General features: G+C 38.8%; 1 protein-coding gene across 4 annotated transcripts in view; it reads right to left on the bottom strand.

Annotated features, from left to right (window-relative positions):
• Positions 1-1,526: 1,526 nt before the first annotated feature.
• Positions 1,527-20,165, bottom strand: part of FRY (FRY microtubule binding protein) — a 448,961-nt gene continuing 430,322 nt past the window's right edge. For 3 of the 4 annotated variants that reach the window (XM_055096587.2, XM_055096586.2, XM_034936539.3), the window contains 5 exons: positions 19,581-19,664; positions 10,273-10,290; positions 8,417-8,527; positions 3,607-3,809; positions 1,527-2,974 (listed from right to left, as the gene is read on the bottom strand). In XM_055096587.2, coding sequence (XP_054952562.1) covers positions 2,716-2,974; positions 3,607-3,809; positions 8,417-8,527; positions 10,273-10,290; positions 19,581-19,664 — 675 coding nt within the window. In that variant the 3' untranslated portion in view covers positions 1,527-2,715. The remainder of the gene's footprint in view (positions 2,975-3,606; positions 3,810-8,416; positions 8,528-10,272; positions 10,291-19,580; positions 19,665-20,165) is intronic. The other variant, XM_003826864.6, reaches the window with a different exon arrangement.

Here is a 20,165-nt window from a genome sequence, read left to right as displayed (position 1 = left end):
ACTCTGGATGTTCATGCATGTGTGTGATGCCTACAATTAATTACAGGCATCTTTATTTCACAGCAACATCGGCACATTTTCTTAACATCTCACCGATGTTAGATGGGTTAGAGGTGGGAATGACATTCACGTGCCTCTAAAAATGTGCAGTGCCTTTTCTAAAACACTATATTTGGAGACTATAATTTTAATCAAGTGATGTCTAAGTTACAGAGCACCTGTCTGGATTGCTTTATTCTGCAGGTGGATACAAAGTGTATCATGTTTCAGTGCTAGAAAACAGTGAGACACAAGGAGGCATCTTTCTTATCACTGAGGCATCTGTTAAATATCTACCCTTTACTTTGGTACTTCTACTTCTTTGTATCCCTGGGGAAGGCAATTAACATTAATGCTTCTGTAACAGAGGCACAGAGCAATAGCCGACAAGATTTGACTGGTAGATCTAAAGTTATTGCTGGGCTCTGCTGGCGTGGGGCTGCATCCTACACAATTTTTCCCATCTCCACTTAAAGTAGAGGAGGTGAAGAGATAGAGGAAAAGTAGAAGAAACCTTTCACATTAATACATCTCCTTTTAAAAATAAAATTGAGAAAAACACAAACCACTGCTTCCTATGTTAATATCTTGGATTGTAATGTACTGTTGAAATCCTTTTTTTTTTTCCTTCCCTTTTTAAGAGTAAACCATCACGGTGGTTCTCTGCTGGGTAAGAAGCCATGGTAGAAAACTCAGTTCATGACGAATCTGTTCTTTCTACTGTGGCTCCCAACAAAACTCTCTGAAAGTTGTCTACTTTGGTTAGCCACAGAAACCTTTATTTTATGATATTTTTCAGAGAGATCATGATTCAGTTGTTTCTACAAATCATAGCAAATCATCTTTCAGGCAAGTTGAAAAAAATAAATCATCAGAAAAATATGTTTTCAGCAGTCCAGAAAATTATTAAAATCTAGTAGTTGCATCTGTAGCAACATTAAAAAAAAATCCTAGGTTAGGCTCTCTTCTATAGAATACTCCTAGAATATTACTGCCAATGATTCAGTAGCCATATGCTAGTAAAGCAAGTTATATTTGTTGGTCCATGTAAAATATGAGTAGGAAGACAGCATAAATGAGATTGTTACATGTTTCTCCCTGTGTTCCTGTTTTCCTAGTGCGGTAGATAGGGGATAGGTGTTGGTGGCAGAATTACAACTCTACTACTTTTTCCTGCTCACTGTAGAATGAATTTCCAAATTTGAAGGATGACAACCTAATTATAGGTTATGGAGAATTAGAGCTCTCACTTTTTTCTGATTTTTCTCTTTGGTTGATTACAGAGAATTGGTTGAAGCTCACGGTTTTGATGCCAACTTCCAAAGAGATAATACTTACCTCCAGCTTCACAGGGCCATGCATGGCATGACCCCCATGGGTGCCATTCAGATCATACATGTGAGGGGTGCCCCTTGGGGTTATTACTTTGGCAACCCACATGCAAAACTTCATGTGTGCCCAGGACAAACATTTTCATTAACCAGAAATAAAGTCCATGGTCAACGTGTATTTTGTCTTTTTTTTTTTTTTAGTCTAAAGAAAGTTCTGAACAGAATATCAATTAAGCTTACATCACAAAAACTTTAAATGTATTTACAGAGTGAATAAGTTACATAGATAAACTCTGAATATGTTTCTGCAGTGCAACAAGTTCACATGCACACATCTAACACTTGACAGCATTAAGTTTAAGGAGAGAACTTAAGAATGGCCCTTTACATATATATTACACATAAAATATGACATCGAAGAAACAAAGTAACAACTCATATTTTACCTTTATGATTCTACTTCTGACTATCCAAACAGATATTAAAATATGCATGCCTGACAGGTGAAAAGACTTGGAATTTATCTTGTGAATAGTTTTCTCTACAAAACGGCAAAGTTAATTAAAATTAACACTCATCCTTCAGCAGTATAAATATGCTCATAAAAGCAACCTTCTAGTAAAAAGCAGCCAAGATCCTTAAAAAGAGTCTATCTGGACCATTTTTGGTGCAAAGAGATCCAGGGCTTTCAGAAACAGTAGCCTAGCAACATAAGAAAGGTACTTCATAGCAGCTCCTTTTAGATACAGTAATTGTATTCAAATTACAGTGTACATTACATTGCAGTCCATTTACAATTCCCTTTTCACATACACAGGCTGTCAGCTTTTGACCATCTTACAGTTTTCAGTGGCCAGCTTCATTTTGCCTGCCCCTTTCTCAGCCCACTAAAGAAAGGAAAAAGAAAAAAGAAAAGAAAATGGAACAAGACAGGGAAAGAATATACATGTTTGAGAATATAAAATTTTTTGAGTGAAGAAAACATTGCACTTTTGCCAATCTAAAATTGTTTCTAGAAAGGAAGGTACTGTTCAGTGTAGTTGGCTTTGGTATGCAACGGAAGTCACTTCTTCAGTAGCGAGTTGCATATGCTTGGTCAAATATAACACATTTGTGCCACACAGCATGATGAGTGGAGTCTGTCCAGGACGTTCTAAGCTACCTTGGTTCTTATAGTATTGCTACACGTTGGAAGTTCTGCCATCCTCTTTAGAAAAAGCCCTACAGGTAACAAGAGGGAGAACAGTCTGTCCAAGCCTTTTGAAGGCCGAGAAGACACTGAATGACGTTGCCCCAGCATGGCAGCACTGCCAGTTTGGAACCCAGTGGGGACAGGAGGCTCCTGTCAGAGACTAGTGCCAGAAACACTGGAGTCTGGAAGAAAAGTAGTGAGGACTCGGTAACTCTGGGCCCTGCGGATCATGTCCCGGATCTCCATGTTCAGCTCCATCAGCTTGGTGCAGATCTCGGTCAGGCTCTGGTTAGACCCCACCAGGGCATAAGTACCCGTCTGTCCCAGAGTTTGGTGACGGAAATAAATATTCAGTAGTGTCTGGACCTCATCATCAGAACTGCTTCCAAAGATGTCATTGGGCCACAGACTTCTGCAGTCAAAAAGAACAGCACAGATTAGAGGCACTATTAGTCACAAAGTTGGGAGCTTATGAGTCTTCATTAATATAAGAGTATTACTTTTTAAAAAGGCTTTATTGAGATGGAATTCCCGTATCAGGTAATTCACTCATCTAAGGTAAACAATTCAGTGGGTTTTAGTGTCTTCAGAGTTGTGCAAACATCACCATAATCAATTTTAGAATATTATTTTGGTAAAATATCAAAAGTATAAAAATATCAGAATGGAATCTGATACTCCTAAAACATTTACCTTATTTGCTATAGCCTTCTGGTTTCAATGAATGTGAATACAATATCAGAATGTAGGGGCAAAACCAAAAATAATATATTCAAATGTTAGTTAAAAATTATATAAAGGTATATTTTGAAGTGCTTCAGCATTTTGTCATTTTAGGGACGACAAATGGCCAGAACCAACACCAACACTTTCAATATGTAGTGTTCTGAAAGCTGAGTGTTTTCTGGTTTGGCAGCAGTAAAGATCTGAGAAGAGATCTGTAAAATATCTAGCCTTCCGTAGTGGGCTAGACTCCAACCATGACAGAGTAACAACCAGGTGTGCATTTCCTGCAACCACCTCTAAAAGAAATAGCAGAGTCACCTGCACTCCCTGATCTGCCGCAAAGCTTTGCCGAGTTCGTTGTTCTTCAGGCACTCCAGCATGGACTGGATGGCTGCTTCAGTGGACGTGAAGGTGGGCTCGGACCACGCGCCGTCTGAATAGAGAGGGTCAGCTGCAATGACTGCACTGGCTTCCTTCAGGTGTTTCTTTAGGTCACTCAGTTCCCTGGACATATTCAGCAGCTATTTAAAAAAAATGTTTTTTAAACTATATTTAGGTGCTGGGGGAATTTTACATCCCAAAAGGAAAAAAAAAGGATCTTATGGATGTGGTTAAGCATAAGCCTAATACCTTGGTAAATTCAGATAGGATACATGACATTGTACTCCATGGTTTGTGTAGGGGATTGTGGAGTTGGATGCATTGAGTATGTGTCAACTGCTGAGATGCTCTCCTTATAGAAAAGGTTAAGACTTCATTTAAAATGTGTTCTATTTAAGTTCGACTTAAATAGGGAATAAATACAGAAGGAAAGAGTACAAGAGATCAGGCTCAAGAGTGAGTAGATGTGGGTTCAAATGCCGGCTCTGCAGTGTACTGTAGGAAGATGGACAAGTTAACTGACTTTTATGTGCCTCGGTTTTCTCATCTGTGAGACTGAAGATAATAGCCATCCTAAAGGTTTATTTTAAAGATTAAGTGGAAATAATATATACAAAATGCTTAGTACAGTCCAGCACCTAAGTGCTCAATTAATGTAATCATGACCATGGACTCTGTCCTAATAATAAGTTTTTCTCACTCTTGGTTCCACACCATGGGAAAAAGCTGAAGACACAATTTTGAGGAGATAAAATAATCTTAAACTAATGTTTGTATTAATGCTACAGCAGTAAAAGATATTTTCCCTCGAAGTTACTGGAACCAAAGGATCCAGAGTGTTAAAAAGTAAAGCATAAGAAAACCTGTGTCACTTCTAAGTGTCTCAAAATATACTACGGAAGATGGTTGTTTTGCAATTTGATCTCAAGAGCATTAAAAAAATTGGCATAAAATTAAAGGTTTTTTTTCTCTTTGTAATGCAAGTTGATGATGCCTGTTTACTTTGGAAAGTTATTTATTCAACAGCTTTGCTTTTCCTCTTCATTCCCAACTCACTCACGGTACAAACAATAAAAAACTGAAGCCTTGAAGGATTATTTTTTCTTGGCACACATGCCTGTTAAATGCAACTACCTACTATAGAAGTAGGTTTAAAATTTACTGAAATAATCTTTTAAAACAAGATATTAGAGTATCTTAATTTTGTATGTAGTTTTAAATTTGAAAGCAAATTTCTCATTTTAAACCTAGATAAGTTTTAAACATTATGTGTGTATATATACATTATTTAAAACTTATGTAGTATTTAAACACTGTGTGTGTACATACCCATATGAATACACACACCAGGTATACCTTGGAAATATTCAGTTCTAGACATCTGCAATAAAGTGAGTCATGTCAATTTTTTGATTTCCCCATGCCTATAAAAATTATGTTTACACAATATTGTAGTCTAAGTACACTAAGTCTAAAAATATACATACCTTAATTAACAAACACTTCAGTGCTAAAAAATGCTAACAATCATCTGTGCCTTCAGTGAGTAATTATCTTTTTGCTGGTAGAGGATCTTGCCTTAATGTTAATGGCTGCTGACTGATCAGGATGGTGGTGGCTGAAGGTTGGGGTGATTGGGGCAATTTCTTAAAATAAGACAATAATGAAGTTTGCTTTATTTATTTATTTGTTTATTTATTGAGATGGAGTCTTGCTCTGTCACCAGGCTGGAGTGCAGTGACGTGATCTCAGCTCACTGCAACCTCCTCCTCCCGGGTTCAAGTGATTCCCTTACCTCAGCCTCTCAAGTAGCTGGGATTATGGGCACGGGCTACCATGCCTGGCTAATTTTTTGTATTTTAGTAAAGGCAGGGTTTCACCATGTTGGCCAAGATGGTCTCAATCTCCTGACCTTGTGATCTGCCCACCTTGGCCTCCCAAAGTGCTGGGATTACAGGCGTGAGCCACCGCACCCTGCCAAAGTTTGCTTTATTGATTGACTCTTCCTTTCATGAAATATTTCTCTGTAGCATGTGACAGCATTTTATACACTTTGGAACTTCTTTCAAAACTGCAGGCAATCACCTTAAACTCTGTCACTGCTCTATAAACTAAGTTTATGTAATATTGTAAAACTTTTGTTGTCATTTTGACAATGTTCTCAGAATCTTCACCAGGAGTAAATTTCACCTAAAGAAACTTTGTTTGGGCCGGGTGTGGTGGTTCATGCCTGTAATCCCAGCACTTTGGGAGGCCAACGGGGGTGGATCACTTGAGGTCAGGAGTTCGAGACCAGCCTGACTAACAAGGTGAAACACCGTCTCCACTAAAAATACAAAAATTAGCTGGGCATGGTGGTGCGGGCCTGTAATCCCAGCTATTCAGGAGGCTGAGGCAGGAGAATCACTTGAACCTGGGAGGTGGCAGTTGCAGTGAGCCGAGATCGTGCCATTGCACTCCAGCCTGGGCAACAGAGTGCAACTACATCTCAAAAACAAATAAACAAACAACAACAACAAAAAAACTTTATTTGTTCATGCATAAGAAGCAACTCCTCATCCATTCAGGTTTTAGCATAAGACTGCAGCAATTCAGTCACATCTTCAGGTTCTACTTCTAATTCTAGTTCTCTTGCTATTTTTACCACATCTGCAGTTACTTCCCCTACTTAAGTCGAGCCTCTCAAAGTCGTCCATTGGAATCACCTTCTTCTAAACTCCTGCTAATGTTGATATTTTGACTTCCTTTCATGAATCATGAATGTTCTTAATGGCATCAAGAATGGTGAATCCTGGCGGGGCGCGGTGGCTCACAGTTCACTTTGTGGGGGCCGAGGCAGGTGGATCACCTGAACTCAGGAGTTTGAGACCAGCCTGACCAACATGGCAAAACCCCATCTCTACCAAAAATACAAAATTAGCCAGGTGTGGTGGTACATGCCTGTAATCCTAGCTACTCAGGAGACTGAGGCAGGAGAATCGCTTGAACCTGGGAGGCGGAGGTTGCGGTAAGCTGAGATTGTGCCATTGCACTCCAGCCTGGGCAACAAGAGCAAAGCTCTATCTCAAAAAAAGAAAAAAAAAAGAAAAAGAAAAAGAAAAAGTAAAATTTATCTTGACCATGTGGCAAATAAAAAAGAAAAGAGTTGATTCCTATTATCTGACAACTTATAATTGAATAGAGGAAAACTGGTTGTGAAGGCCTACTTTCTTGAAATAAGCATTTGAAAGTATAAAGTCGTATAGTTTTTTCCTTTTTTCAAACTGAGTAATAAAAAAATGGTAAAATGCTTGTAGTTTGTCTCTTGTGGCTCTTCCTCTTCTGCTCTTAGACGGTGAGGTTTCCCAGGCTTCCTCCTCACTTCTCTGCTGTCACTGGCATGGTTTAATCGACTTCTGCTTGTTCACAATCACATCTGTCCTTTTGTTCAGATCTCTCCCCTGACCTCACATCTAACCACCTGCAAGAGGTCAGTCGCCGTTTAAGCCAGGTCTTGGTCCAGTATGCAGCCATTGACTAGCCGGCAGAAGGCTTGACTGTCTGGACACAGCATCGCCTCAGTCCTTCTTTTTATATCCCTGTTTCAGCTTTGGTGCTACTGGTCACCTGGTTTATATAAGATGGAACCTGAGTCTCATCCTCTCCTCAACTCTTCTTTCTCCTTCATCCCCCCATTAGTTTCATTGATTTTTTTGTCCCGTGTCTCACATTTCCTTCCTCCTCTCCATACCTAGCGCTTCTGTCCCAGTTCAAACTCTCTCCTTCTGTTTGAACTATTTCAGCAGCCTCATCACTGGTCTCCATGTCTCTGTTCTAGTTGTCATCAGACCCACCCTCTGCATAGCTGCCACAGAGATCTACCTGAAATACTCCTAGGTGCAGCATGTCTTATGATCTCGCCTTTACCCCTCTCTCTTCTGCCTCATCTCATAGCTCTTTTTTGGTGCACCTTCTATTCTAGCAATACTAAGTAGCTTGTAGTTCCTTTCTCTTTCTTCCCATCAGGCTTATGGCCATGCTCTTTGTTCTTACTGGAATGCTCCTCCCTCACTCCAACTCACCCTCTGAGAGTCCATTCAGGTGTGGTTTCCTCCAGCAAGCTCTTCAGTTTCAACCTTTCTTACCCCTAGGCAAATGAGGCGTTAGTCCTCTTTGCTTCTATAGTACCCACTATACAGCACCATTATTCCACTGACTACATTACAGTAGTATTTCTTCATTTGTAGAAAAATTTTGGCTCACTCAGCAGTAATATGTTTAAGTTATTTTATTTTAAATATTTTAAAATATTAAAATATCCTGGTGCTAAGCAGGGCAGGGAAACTGAAGAGAACCAAACACATCATACAGACATTTCCTTCTTACCTCAAGGCAAGGGCAAGTATGAAAAACTAATGTAAAGAAGAAAACCCACACACATGGAAAGTTTTCAAATAAGGATGCCCAGACCCAGGGCCAGGATCAGGGAGATGCAAGCAAGGCACCTAGGCCGTAACCCACAGAAGGTTCCTTCCTACACGCGTTCTTAAATTTTGAGGCACCTCACTTTCCATACCTACTCCTGACTTTGCTTTTAAAAATGAGAATAGAAATACATACAAGACATGTTTATTTCAGACTTGTGTTTGAGCAAAATAATTATGCGGGAATAAAATCACTTGGGCAGTTATAAATGGGGTGGAGTGAGGAAGAACAAAAGAAATGATTTTTGTGGTGGGACGTGGGGTTGGGAAGCGTGTGGACTCACCTCTGGCATGGAGCTAACTTCGTGCACCTGGCCGATGAGCTTACAGTAGGACTGAAAAAGCAATAGCAGCTGGAAGTGTAGCTTATATAATCTCTGACACAGTTCCAATTGCTAAAGAGAGAAATTGCATGGGAAGAAATAGTTATTGTTAAGGATCATTCACATATAACTAGTGAAATCTCAATGGAGACAAACTTTTTTTTTTAAATTAAGAAAACATAACCAGCTGTTATTCCAAATAAAACAGAAAAACGAAATACAGTCATTAAATACCAGTGAGAAATCCATGGTATAATTTCCATTATAGTTTGTGTAATGGATGACTAATTAGAGAGTAGCACCTATAAAGGGACTGAGTGAACAACCAAATTTCCATTATATTTGCCAGTTAAATACCTACCAATTATAGCTGAGTGGTTGTCTTCATTTTTATAAGCTATAAATTATTTTTAAAAGAAAAATTTCCTTTTATTAAAAGTATATTTGAAAGGCAAAACATTAAGTAGTTCTAGGTGTTAAACTTATAAATTCTGTAGATGCCTGGGCTTGTGTAAACCTAACAGTCAGGCTTACTGATGATCCGTCTACTCTGTGCTCAGTAAATACTTGTTGAATTAAAGAGAGATAAAAAGGGACCAAAAATGCTTAGAAAAAAAGAAATTATTAACACATTTGAAAATTTCTGTGGAAAGGACATCAAAAAGTAATCATACACGATGGCCCTTGAGCCACATAAATACCTCTCGAATTTAAAATGTTTCAGGGTCACATTTGTGCCTCTGTACCCTATAATTTGTTCACTACACAGCTTATGTATAGTATGAGGGAAAAATAACAATTCCAATGCCAGTGACAAGACTAGTCTTTGAGCTGTACCCTCTACACTTTGCCTATTTTATTCCAAGAATGAGTTTGCTCCCAGGTAGTGAGTGGATGGGATTCTGTGAAAGGAAAGGAACAGCCTTTGCTCAATAGAATTTCATGGCCAGCAGTCACCAGTGAAAGTGGATTAAATATGTGGTTTAAACTAAATGTTTCACTGTTCAGTTTTCAAATGGGGTAGGATAAATACGGCCTTTCTTTTACCAAGGACTACAAAGAATGCAGCTCAGAATCGAGAGCTTCTAAGGTGACTTAAAACTGTTTCCTCCCATCTGTTTAAGGAGAGAAATCACAAGAATTTAGGTTTTAAGAAGAATATTCTATTGGTATTATTAACAGACTTTTGATCCTAAATCTTAAAAGTTACTAAAATTCACGCTAAGACTATGCTGAATGGTTTCCTTTCTCTTCCCAGCTCTTCCCTGCTCTTTAGGGGAAAACCAATTCTGCCTAGATTCTTTGATCTCTCAATACTGGTAACCGGCCTAAGATTAAAGAAGCAGCTACACTGACTAATTAACTCAAACTGGATGTTTGGTTGTTTTAGTAAAACATTGTATTTTGTGGTTTTTAAACTTCTCTTTAGAGAAAGCTTTAAAACTCTGGTATAAAAGATAACTGCCAGAGACTTGCAAATAAATAAAAAAGTATTGTTTAAAAACAATATTACCTTCACAATTTGGGTGAAACCTAGCTATGAAAACTCTGCCTTTCCGAAGTGCCAAATCATGGTAATTATTACACAAAATATTCCACTGATAATATGATAATTCATAGCAATGTAAGTTTCTACTTTGGGGCGAAAGCAGCCCAGAATGCTACTAATAAACTGCTATGTCTTAATCTACCAAATAAAATAAATTAAAATGAGAAAGGGAAAAACATGCTAAGAGATGTAACAGTAACGGTAAAAATAGGCTTTGTTATGGGTCCATGCCTAAATGGACAAAGAGTATGAAAGAAAGTTAACTTACTGCAAGAGATTCCATTTGCTACACAGCAAGCATGGCACAGGAAACAAAGGAAAGGAAAGAAAGTACAGGGTCAGTGTCTGCATGCAACAGAAAGCACGGCCCTTTTCCAAGAGCAGAACCGCCAGCAGTATTAGCATTGCTCACCCAAACTTGATAAATGTTGCAAATGTCGTACCCATTCAACATGCATAGCGTTCCAGTTAAAAACAAGCTCTAATGGGAAACATATCGCTGAAAAAACATAATGTTTACGTTTTTAGGTTCTCTGATTAATCAGTTTAGATTTTGTCAGTCAGTTTTAGAGACCAAAAATCAAAACTTTTATTGCTTGAAGATTTTAGCGTATAAGTGTGCATAATATGTGAACACAGTAAAACTGAGAGGAAGCCAGCTTAGTTATTTGAAGAATTATAGCCCCAAACAAATTAGACTATTGCTTTGTATTAAGGCAGAGTCTTTAATATGTTCAGTTTCATGTCTGCTAAACTATGACCTTCCAATTAACATTGAATATAATGAACAATCTACATGGTACTTTCTTTAGTTGGATTGCCTTGCACATTGAGAATATTTTATAGGACTGCTATAATTTTTAATTTCAAAGGACTAAACATTGTATACCCTCAAACAAGTGTGAGATATGACAGGTAATTTTCTTGCATTTTACTTTTTATAACAATTTTTTCTCCAATAGACAATTTCTTTTTTTTTTTTTTTTTGAGATGGAGTCTCACTCTGTCGCCCAAGCTGGAGTACAGTGGCACGATTTTGGCTCATTGCAACCTCCGCCTCCCGGGTTCAAGCGATTCTCCTGCCTCAGCCTCCTGAGTAGCTGGGATTACAAGCGTGTGCCACCACGCCTGGCTAATTTTTGATTTTTTTTTTTTTTTTTTAGTAGAGATGGGGTTTCACCATGTTGGTCAGGCTGGTCTCGAACTCCTGACCTCGTGATCTGCCCGCCTTGGCCTCCCAAAGTTCTGGGATTACAGGAATGAGCCACCATGCCTGGATTCAATAGACAATTTCTAAAAGTAATCTACAACTAATAGTTAGTCTAAAATAATGAGATTTGTAACTGGGCCATGTTCAACAGCAGCTACCATTTTTTGTTTTTTTTGAGACGGAGTCTTGCTCTGTCTCCCCAGGCTGAAGTGCAGTGGCGCGATCTTGGCTCACTGCAAGCTCCACCTCCCGGGTTCACACCATTCTCTTGCCTCAGCCTCCCAATGTAGCTGGGACTATAGGCACCCGCCACCACGCCCAGCTAATGTTTTTGTATTTAGTAGAGACAGGGTTTCACCTTGTTAGCCAGGATGGTCTTGATCTCCTGACCTTGTGATCCGCCTGCCTCGGACTCCCAAAGTGCTGGGATTACACGCCTGAGCCACCGCGCCCGGCCAGCAGCTACCATTTTTTGATGTCACCATATCATAGAATTGGTTTATGGAAAGTTTGGGTATGTAGAAAGAGATAAGTAAAACTTGACAGAATGTATTTTTTTTAATCAAATTGACCATTCCTAATTATGCATCAACATATCTGGTTCTGAATTTTCAAAATATTTAAGGACCTAACAGTTTCTAATCCAATAAAACCCCCTTATTTTAAAGCTCTTTCAAAAAGTATCTGAGTTATCATCGGTTTAGTGTATTGTACTTGAAAATAAGGTACAGTAAATAAGAACAAATGAAACTATCAACTTATTAATTAGTATCGACAAATGTAATTAAAGGACTGCCACCAACAAGCCCTACCCTATCCTCCAAGGGTCTATTCTTCCCTTACTTATCACTTGCTTATCATGTGGGGTTGGCACATTGATGCATATTATATTATGTTTACTAAGTAGTTTTTGGGACCCTGGCCATAAATTTCTTTCAAAGTTTGGAAGACAAACACCTGTAAGCCTCTGATGTGGAGACTACACAGCTTCAGGTATTTACTATTCTCAAGAAAACTTTACATCTAAAGGTTTCTAAAACCAAACTTTCTGTTCTGAAATACAATGTCATATAAAATAGTCACACAGGGAGAGTCTTAAGTCTATATAGCCGCAGAATTTCCAGTGCGAAGATTTTTTGGACGACATCAAATATGACTGAAACGTTTAGTATGCAGTTTAGGAAGTAAACATTTGCTACTATGGGATTTACTTTTCAGAAGTGTGAAATGAAGCAAGTGCTGAGTAAATTACAAGGTCTTGTGTGAAGAAAACGGCTTTTTATTGCTTTCCAAAACGAGGTTATAATCCAAGGAGGTCATCAAATCAGTTCAAGTAAAATCTTTTCTGTTCAATAAAGGCAGAGGAAACTTTTCGACTCCAGCTTGGTGCTAAGGAATTTCATTGTCAATGAATTCCTCCCACTCAGCTCTCAGGGCACAAAACAGTGTTTTTCTTGGGAGATGGCCAACTGTGATGAATGCCAGTTCTCAGGATTCTTCCTAAATGTTCCTTTTTAGGTAGGCTAGTTCAGGCTTCCTTGATATTTATTATCTCAGAATCTTTTTGTAGGCCACAGGCTGGGACCTAGTTTGCATTTAGAGTTCCAAAAAGAGTGAAAAAAGCCTTTCTGGGGGGCCATTTTATGGAAATTATTAAAATTCCCCTTGTCCCACCGTCCCGTTCTAATGTTTTTCTGTATCCACATTCTAAAAATAATCCCTTGAGAAGTCTTTATAAACTTATCTGTGTTTTGGCAGCTTTAGGTTCTTTTGAACATGTGGGAATGTCCTTGTTTTATTTAGTCACGAGGATTTTCTTCAAGCCCCCTTCCTGCTCTCCTGATATGGCTTGATTTATAAAATTGGATTTAGAGGTATGTTTTCTCAAAATGAGGAAAAAAAAGATCAAGAAGCCAAGATGTTAAGAATTTATCATAAACAACTGAGGAATGCATAGCTTTTAAAAGCCCAGAATAATTGAACTCCTGCTGATCGACAGTAGCATAGCCATATCTGGGTTCTGTCTTCTGTTCTCAGGTGGATTCTATGCTTATGACATAACCAGTCAGTAAAAATCTAAGAAACTTTTGATATGATAGAAGATGAACCACAGTGTACTATAGTAGCTATTATTTTCATCACATTTAATCTCCAAAAGTCCTGGGTTTAAATTAATGAGATAAAATTTAAATAACCTAGCCTAATGATGAAATCTCCTAAAAGTAGGGAATAGTATGTACCCACTTGTTGCTAATAATGCTTGGGCCTGGCACATTGATGGCTATGGCATTATCTTTGTTAAGTAGTTTTTTGGACCTTGGTCATAAATATCCCTCAAAGCTTTGAAAGATAAATACACCTATGATACAGATTACACATCCTGAGATATTCACTTTTTTTCAAGAAATCTGTAAGCTATCTTCAACAGACATTTCTTTAGCCAATATGAGAAAGAATATGGCTTACAGAGGAAAGACTGATTGACTATATCTGAAGGATGATGTTTAATAGATCATAACTTAATTGGAGAAAAGTCTTGTCTTGTTTAACACTTAACTTGTTCAATTTGTATAAGAACAGAGGTTGTAGGCTTCTCATTCATAGATTATGTAGATAGAAAATATATAACTGAGAAGGTTAGTGTCCAAAAAGACCCTAACAGAATGATGATTTGAATATAAGAAGATGAAATGTAGTAGGGCTAAATATAAATTATTGTACTTGAGTTCAAAGAGTCAAATGTTCAAGTAGTGCTCAGAAATATCTGTTGAATTATGAATGCATTAACTAAAATCAACAATACATGATGTGGAAACATCTCCAGCTTTTCTGGGGCCACCTCTGCAGAACTGGATGATAAATTATGTTAATTAGCTATAAGGAGACTAAAGCCACTGCCTGCAGAACCCAGAGTCGAGAGGTCTGCAGACTTTGTTCCCTGACCTCCATTTATGTTCACTTAAACCTTCGACTAGTGGTCACTCCAGAATGAATTCCACAAGAGATGGAGAGGTTGGTGGAAACCAAAATCGTTAGCTGGAAATGCTGATTTTAAGTCATGAAGAGATTTTTCTCCTTTTGATGTGTGCAGGCTGAGAAAACACTACTAAAGCAGTGTCCGCAAATGAGTAAAGTGTTCTTATGACACAAGCAAATCACATGCCTTGATTTATGTCCTATTTAGTGTATGCTGCACAGAGAACTGGTATTACTATCACCAAGAAGCCCAAATCATTGACTAATAATGGCTGTCTTTAAAAAAGAGCCCCGAAATATACTTCCCAAATATTGGAAATAAATTGCTTAGAAACATGGTTTGTTTTGAACATGCGCTGAGAATTTTCCTGCAACATATCCCTCAGAAAGTGAGTTCAGCAGACAGGTGCTTGCATATGCAGAGACGCTTCTCGCATATGCAAAGAATAATACTCTTTCCCATTTTCTTTTTGGAAACTCAAGCCCCTTCTATCTAGCTTTATTCTTCATTTTGAGGACTTAGGTACAGAGAAATATTTTTCTGTTATAAGAAAAGCAATAGGCCAAACATCATGATGACTGGTGCCTGGCTCTTGCCTTCAGTGTTAGGAACTCACTGGGCAGCAGGGATGGTGGAGAGTCCATATAGGGCAGTCTACACTTAGTGCTTGCTCATTATTGTCACTGAGGAAGGCAGGCCCAGTGTTGCTAGATCTTCTTATTCAGAGACACCAGGAATTCTGTTTTGAGTGTGTGTGTATGTGTGAAAGTTTTTTTCGTTGTTGTTGTTTTGTTTTTTTTTTGAGATGGAGTCTTGCTCTGTCACCCAGGCTGGAGTGCAATGGTGCGATCTCAGCTCACTGCAACTTCTGCCTCCCAGGTTCAAGAGATTCTCCTGCCTCAGCCTTCTGAGCAGCTGGGATTACAGGCACCCACCACTGTGCCCGGCTCATTTTTGTATTTTTAGTAGAGATGGTATTTCACCATGTTGTCCAGGAAGGTCTCAAACTCCTGACCTCGTGATCCACCTGCCTCACGCTCCCAAAGTGCTGGGATTACAGGCGTGAGCCACCACGCTCGGCCGTATGTGTGAAAGTTTTAAATTTTTAAATGCAGGGTCAGTTAACATTGTGCAAGCTTAACACAACATGTCTGTGAATTGGTTATAGTTCACAAGTCACCAGTGCATAAACTTTCTTTGTTATACTTAGGTCTACAACTTTATGTTAAGAATAGAAGAAAAACTGGAAAAATAAATATTCAGCACCCAACAAAGATATATATTGTCTTTCACAAACAATTCTATAGCAATCCTCACTTAAATCACCTGTTAAGAATGATTAGGAATTTTCTACTGGCAAAGACAGGACCAGACTGGGTAGGGCTTGGGGGTTGAGAAGCTTTCATATGCCTGTCTGTACACTGTCACCATCTCTGACAGACTGATATCTTTATTCAAGAATTTACTTTGCTAGGTTTAGTCAGGTAAGCACTAATCCTTTCATGAAGTGCACACTTCTTTGAAATAGAACAGATATGAGTAATAATTATTGGTATATTCATATTGCTATTTATATCCTGACATAGATTCTGCAAGTTATAAGTTCACTTATCCCCATTCTACCTGTCCCCAGGCAAGGGTGTGCTCAGAGTAACTGGCAACATCAAATCATTCCAGAAGACAGAGAACCTGATTACACAGGAGTGTTGGAGAGAATCACTTAGAGGTAAGCTAAGCAGTGCTCTGAGGCCAGACATTTGTTGGGTTTTGTTTTGGGTTGGAGGCCAAATGGTAGCTCTAGTCAGCAAAATTATATCTCCACATCTCTAGATATAAGATCTTAATATTTAAGTGGAATGACACCATCATTCCTCCTCAAGGCGTACCTTTCGTGTGTAAGGACTCAGTTTTCTCTCACAGCCCATTTCCGGCCTTGTTGAGTGTTACCTATGATGGGAACCGAGGCTGCCTGATTTGTGTACTCTGCATGGTGCCTAGCCATGCCTCAAGTCTGGTGGAATTAGAAAGTGTGAGGTTTGAGCTGCATGCACAGTGGCCAGACTATTTCCAGGATCTACTAACCAATTAAAACAGAGAATAACTGTAACCAAGTATCCAGACGACTTAAACAAATCTCCCCGCCTTGCCTGACTTACTAGGATTGCCAACCTCTTTTGTTAGGTGGCATATAATTTGCCTTCCAGATCAACCACAGACTCCGGAATTGTTACACATGTAGGCCTGGAAGCATCTTCCTCAGGACATCTGGTCACTGCTTGAGTTCTCTGGTTACCAGTGTGTCCATGAGCCATTTGGAAATATTCTGAAACACTGAGCTAATACTGACAATGGGGCCAAAGCTTGGTTGGTTTTTGCAAACACATTGGAAACACCAGACTCAGAATTTGCCCTTCCATCATTCCTTTCCTAGTAAATCCCAAACTCATCCCTCTTGGGTGTTTTATGCATCTTCCCTCCTTATTCATGCAGATTCCTAAAGCCATATTAGACATTTAGACATATGCTGGGAATTATTCTTGAGTGTTTTCCCATGTGTATGTTTTGCTTCCAAAATTAAGCTAGAGGAAGTGTGGACAAATGGAAAGAATATGGCCTTTAGACTTTGCCTCTCAGCTTCAGTTTTCTTAGTTGCAAAATGGAAAAACCCTTATTTCAAAGGACTGTTGTAAAGGATCAAATGAGATTACATGTGTACAGTACTTGAAAACATTAGTTTCTTCTTTCTACTTTTGTACTCTCAAATCTTTATAGTAATGCTAACAGAGTTGTCACATCTAAACAAATGAATAAATAGGTAAACTCTATTTTTTGAGTCCTTGGGTTTAGTAAAAACATAAGAAAAGAGAGGGAGAGGAATAAGTACTACAAAATAGAAGCAAAGAAAGAGGTGCACGAATAGGAAATGAGTAAAAACAATAAGCAAAAATAAGATAAATATTTGTTTGAGGAAGGTAAAGAAGAACCAGGAAGAAAGGAGGGAGCAACTAATACCAAGTAAAACAACTTAATAGAAATAAACCACAAGCACAACAGAAATACGTATTTTAAAGTTGGAATGTTTGGGAAATAGGATAAGTTAACTGGAACTTCTGGTTATCCTTAGGGTTAACCCGGAAGCTATAAAGAAACAAATAAATAATAGATTTGGTTTCAACCCTTGTTCATAAAAATCTGCAATGTATTAATGTGCTTTCCTGTCTGAAGTTCTGTTACAGAGAATATAATAGAATTTGATGATTGAGGACAAGTTTTCAGATAACAAGTTGTTTTTTACATACTACTATACAAACTATACTATGAGCTGGATTCGATTTGTGCTCAGTGTAAATCCTAACCTGATATAACTGTTCTCTGGATTGCATTTGTCTTAACAGCAGATTATAGTGAAGGGAGGACTGGGCTGGAAAGACAAGCCATGAGTACTTCTGGGTAGCCATAAAATCTGAAACCTAGGTAATACTTTATTTTTTTAAAACATATTACTTCTGGGATATGCTAACGGCACAGGTTATTCAGTGAAAATCTAAGTCACAAATCATCTGAGACGGGACATCACAGATGCATATATAGGGATTGAGGGAAATGCTGGAGTTTATTGTGATTTTTGAACTGTATATTCAATTCTGTTTGCTTATGGGAGACATTATGTAAGTCATTAAACACTTATTTTAAAAATATATGCAAACTAGTTATTATTTGCCTATGTTGACAGACTTTGTGTCCAAGCTGCATCTCTGCCTGTCACTTCTCAACCATGGAGCCTTGGATAAGTCAAGCTGTGGTGTCTTCAGCTATAGAACGGGCAACTGCTATGGCCCTGCTTCCCATCCAGAGAGAGCAAATGACTTAAGGGGTGTGAAAGTGCTCTGTAAACCATAAAGTGAGATATAAATGTGCGTCTTCAAGAAGGGCAGCAATGTGGAAATGCAACCTCTACTTCAATGCCCTCTTTAGATATTTCTCAGCTTTATAGTTTGCTTTTCAATGTCTGATCTCTTCACTAAAACTTATCAAGGGGCTTACCAAGGGACTCAATCAATGCTGGCATGGACAATGTTACTCTCAGGACTGCAAACTTGCTCAATAACAAATACCAAATTGGAATGGAACCACTGGTGTTTGGTTGAAAATGTTCACTCCAAACCTCTGACCAGAAACCAGACTTTACTGGATTCTTTTTACGTAATAAAGTACTGTTTCTAGCACAGGAAGATGTTTTCAGATCCTCCAGAGGGTGTGCCATGTAAAACACTGTTCCAGTAGTAATGACATAATTCCGAGGTAACACCTTCTCTCCCTAGATGCGGCAGCAGCCTCCTAAGTTCCCTGAACCACTCTTGCCACTTTGAGCTGTTTCCACAGTAGACAGAGTGGGAGAGCCTTGATCTAATCATCCCCACTGTTAATCCTTTTCAGTTGCTTATTATTGCTGTTAAACACCAAAGCCCTGCATGGGCTTCTTCTGCCAACTTCTCCAGACTCTTCTCAACCTTTTCTCCACAGGGCTTTCGGTGCTTTCAGCCACATGGGCTCTCCTTGGTTCTTGGAAAGGCCTGGTTCCCCTGCCTCCGGGCCCTTATGCAGACTACAGGCCCACTCCTCTTCATCTCATATTTTAGATCTCTGCCAAGATGCTACTTCCATGGAGAACCCTTCCCAGAGCCGCCCTCCCCATCGGATCAGGCAGCCTTGCTCTGTGATCTCTCAGCTTTCTGTTCTTTCCTGTCCTTGATGGTCCTTGTTGCAGTTAATAGCTATATGACTGTTTCATTAATGTCTGTCTCGCTGACAAGATCAGAAGCTCCACAAGGGCAGAGGCCTTGTCTGTTGCTCATAATTGTGTCCTCCATGGGGCCATACAGGAGGCACTCAATATGTAACTGCAGAATGAATGATTTTCATCCATTCTTACTCTGTCCTTTAATTTCCTTTATAGTATGGCACACTGGTCTGAGGTGTGTAGCAATTCTAAATGAGAAAATCTGTTTTAGAGTGACTGCTGAAAGGTTGAGAGAAACTTCCTTCATTAAAGAAACTAAGTGGTTCAGTGAAGAATTAATGAAATTTGGCCTTATAATCTGAATTAAGAATAAATTTATTAGGAAATTATTAGTATAGTTAGACAGTATCCAGCAAAAAAGGTTATTTTATACCTCTACTTTTCCAAAATGAAGAAACCTCCCCACAAATCCCATCAACACACAGTCATGCTGGAATGCATTCTGTCTTACTCTGTTGGTTTCATGTAAATGTTTGGGGTGACTCATTCCGCCTCTTCTTTTCTCAAGTTCCAGGCTTCTTGGGTAGACCAAAACTAATACACAATGTTAGAGCACACAAGAGACCCATTCTAACAGGCTTTTATTACCTTTTCTTCGGAGTCCCCTGGTTGACAGGTAATTACTCCATCTCTTGATCCTCCTGCAAATGTTGCCTTACAATTTGCAAGCCACTGTCAGAAAGAGAGGGAAAGACATAGGTAAATTCAGCAATGTTCTGAGAACATTTTTAGTATAATTCCATTAGGAAAAAATTCATTAACATTCTAATAATAGTAAAATGAAATTGTGCTGTAATGACTTTTTGAAAAGGGTCGTATTTGGGGGTTAAAGATGAACTGTTGGAAATTAAAAGTATCTGTTTATATGGGTTCAGTAATGGTCATCTAAAAATACAATTTCAATATTATACTGTGTTGCCCTAGGGAATGGTTTCACCACACTGTTTCTAATTTATGTGTAAATGAATATATATGGCTAGAAATCTTCCATACAATTGGGGTTAGAAGACAGGACCAATACTTCCTCACAGGCTGGGTGATTCTGGTCAACATGACCTGACTTGGACACACCTACTTCTGTCATGCTGCGGTGGCTGCATCTGCTATGGGACAGATCTCCTTCACTATAAGAAAGGCTATTATGGTAATAGCTCAGCTACTGAGAGATCCTGC

The sequence above is a fragment of the Pan paniscus genome, chromosome 14 (genome assembly GCF_029289425.2).
Source record: "Pan paniscus chromosome 14, NHGRI_mPanPan1-v2.0_pri, whole genome shotgun sequence".
Classification (NCBI taxonomy): domain Eukaryota; kingdom Metazoa; phylum Chordata; class Mammalia; order Primates; family Hominidae; genus Pan; species Pan paniscus.
This window is presented reverse-complemented; position numbering and strand designations above follow the sequence as displayed.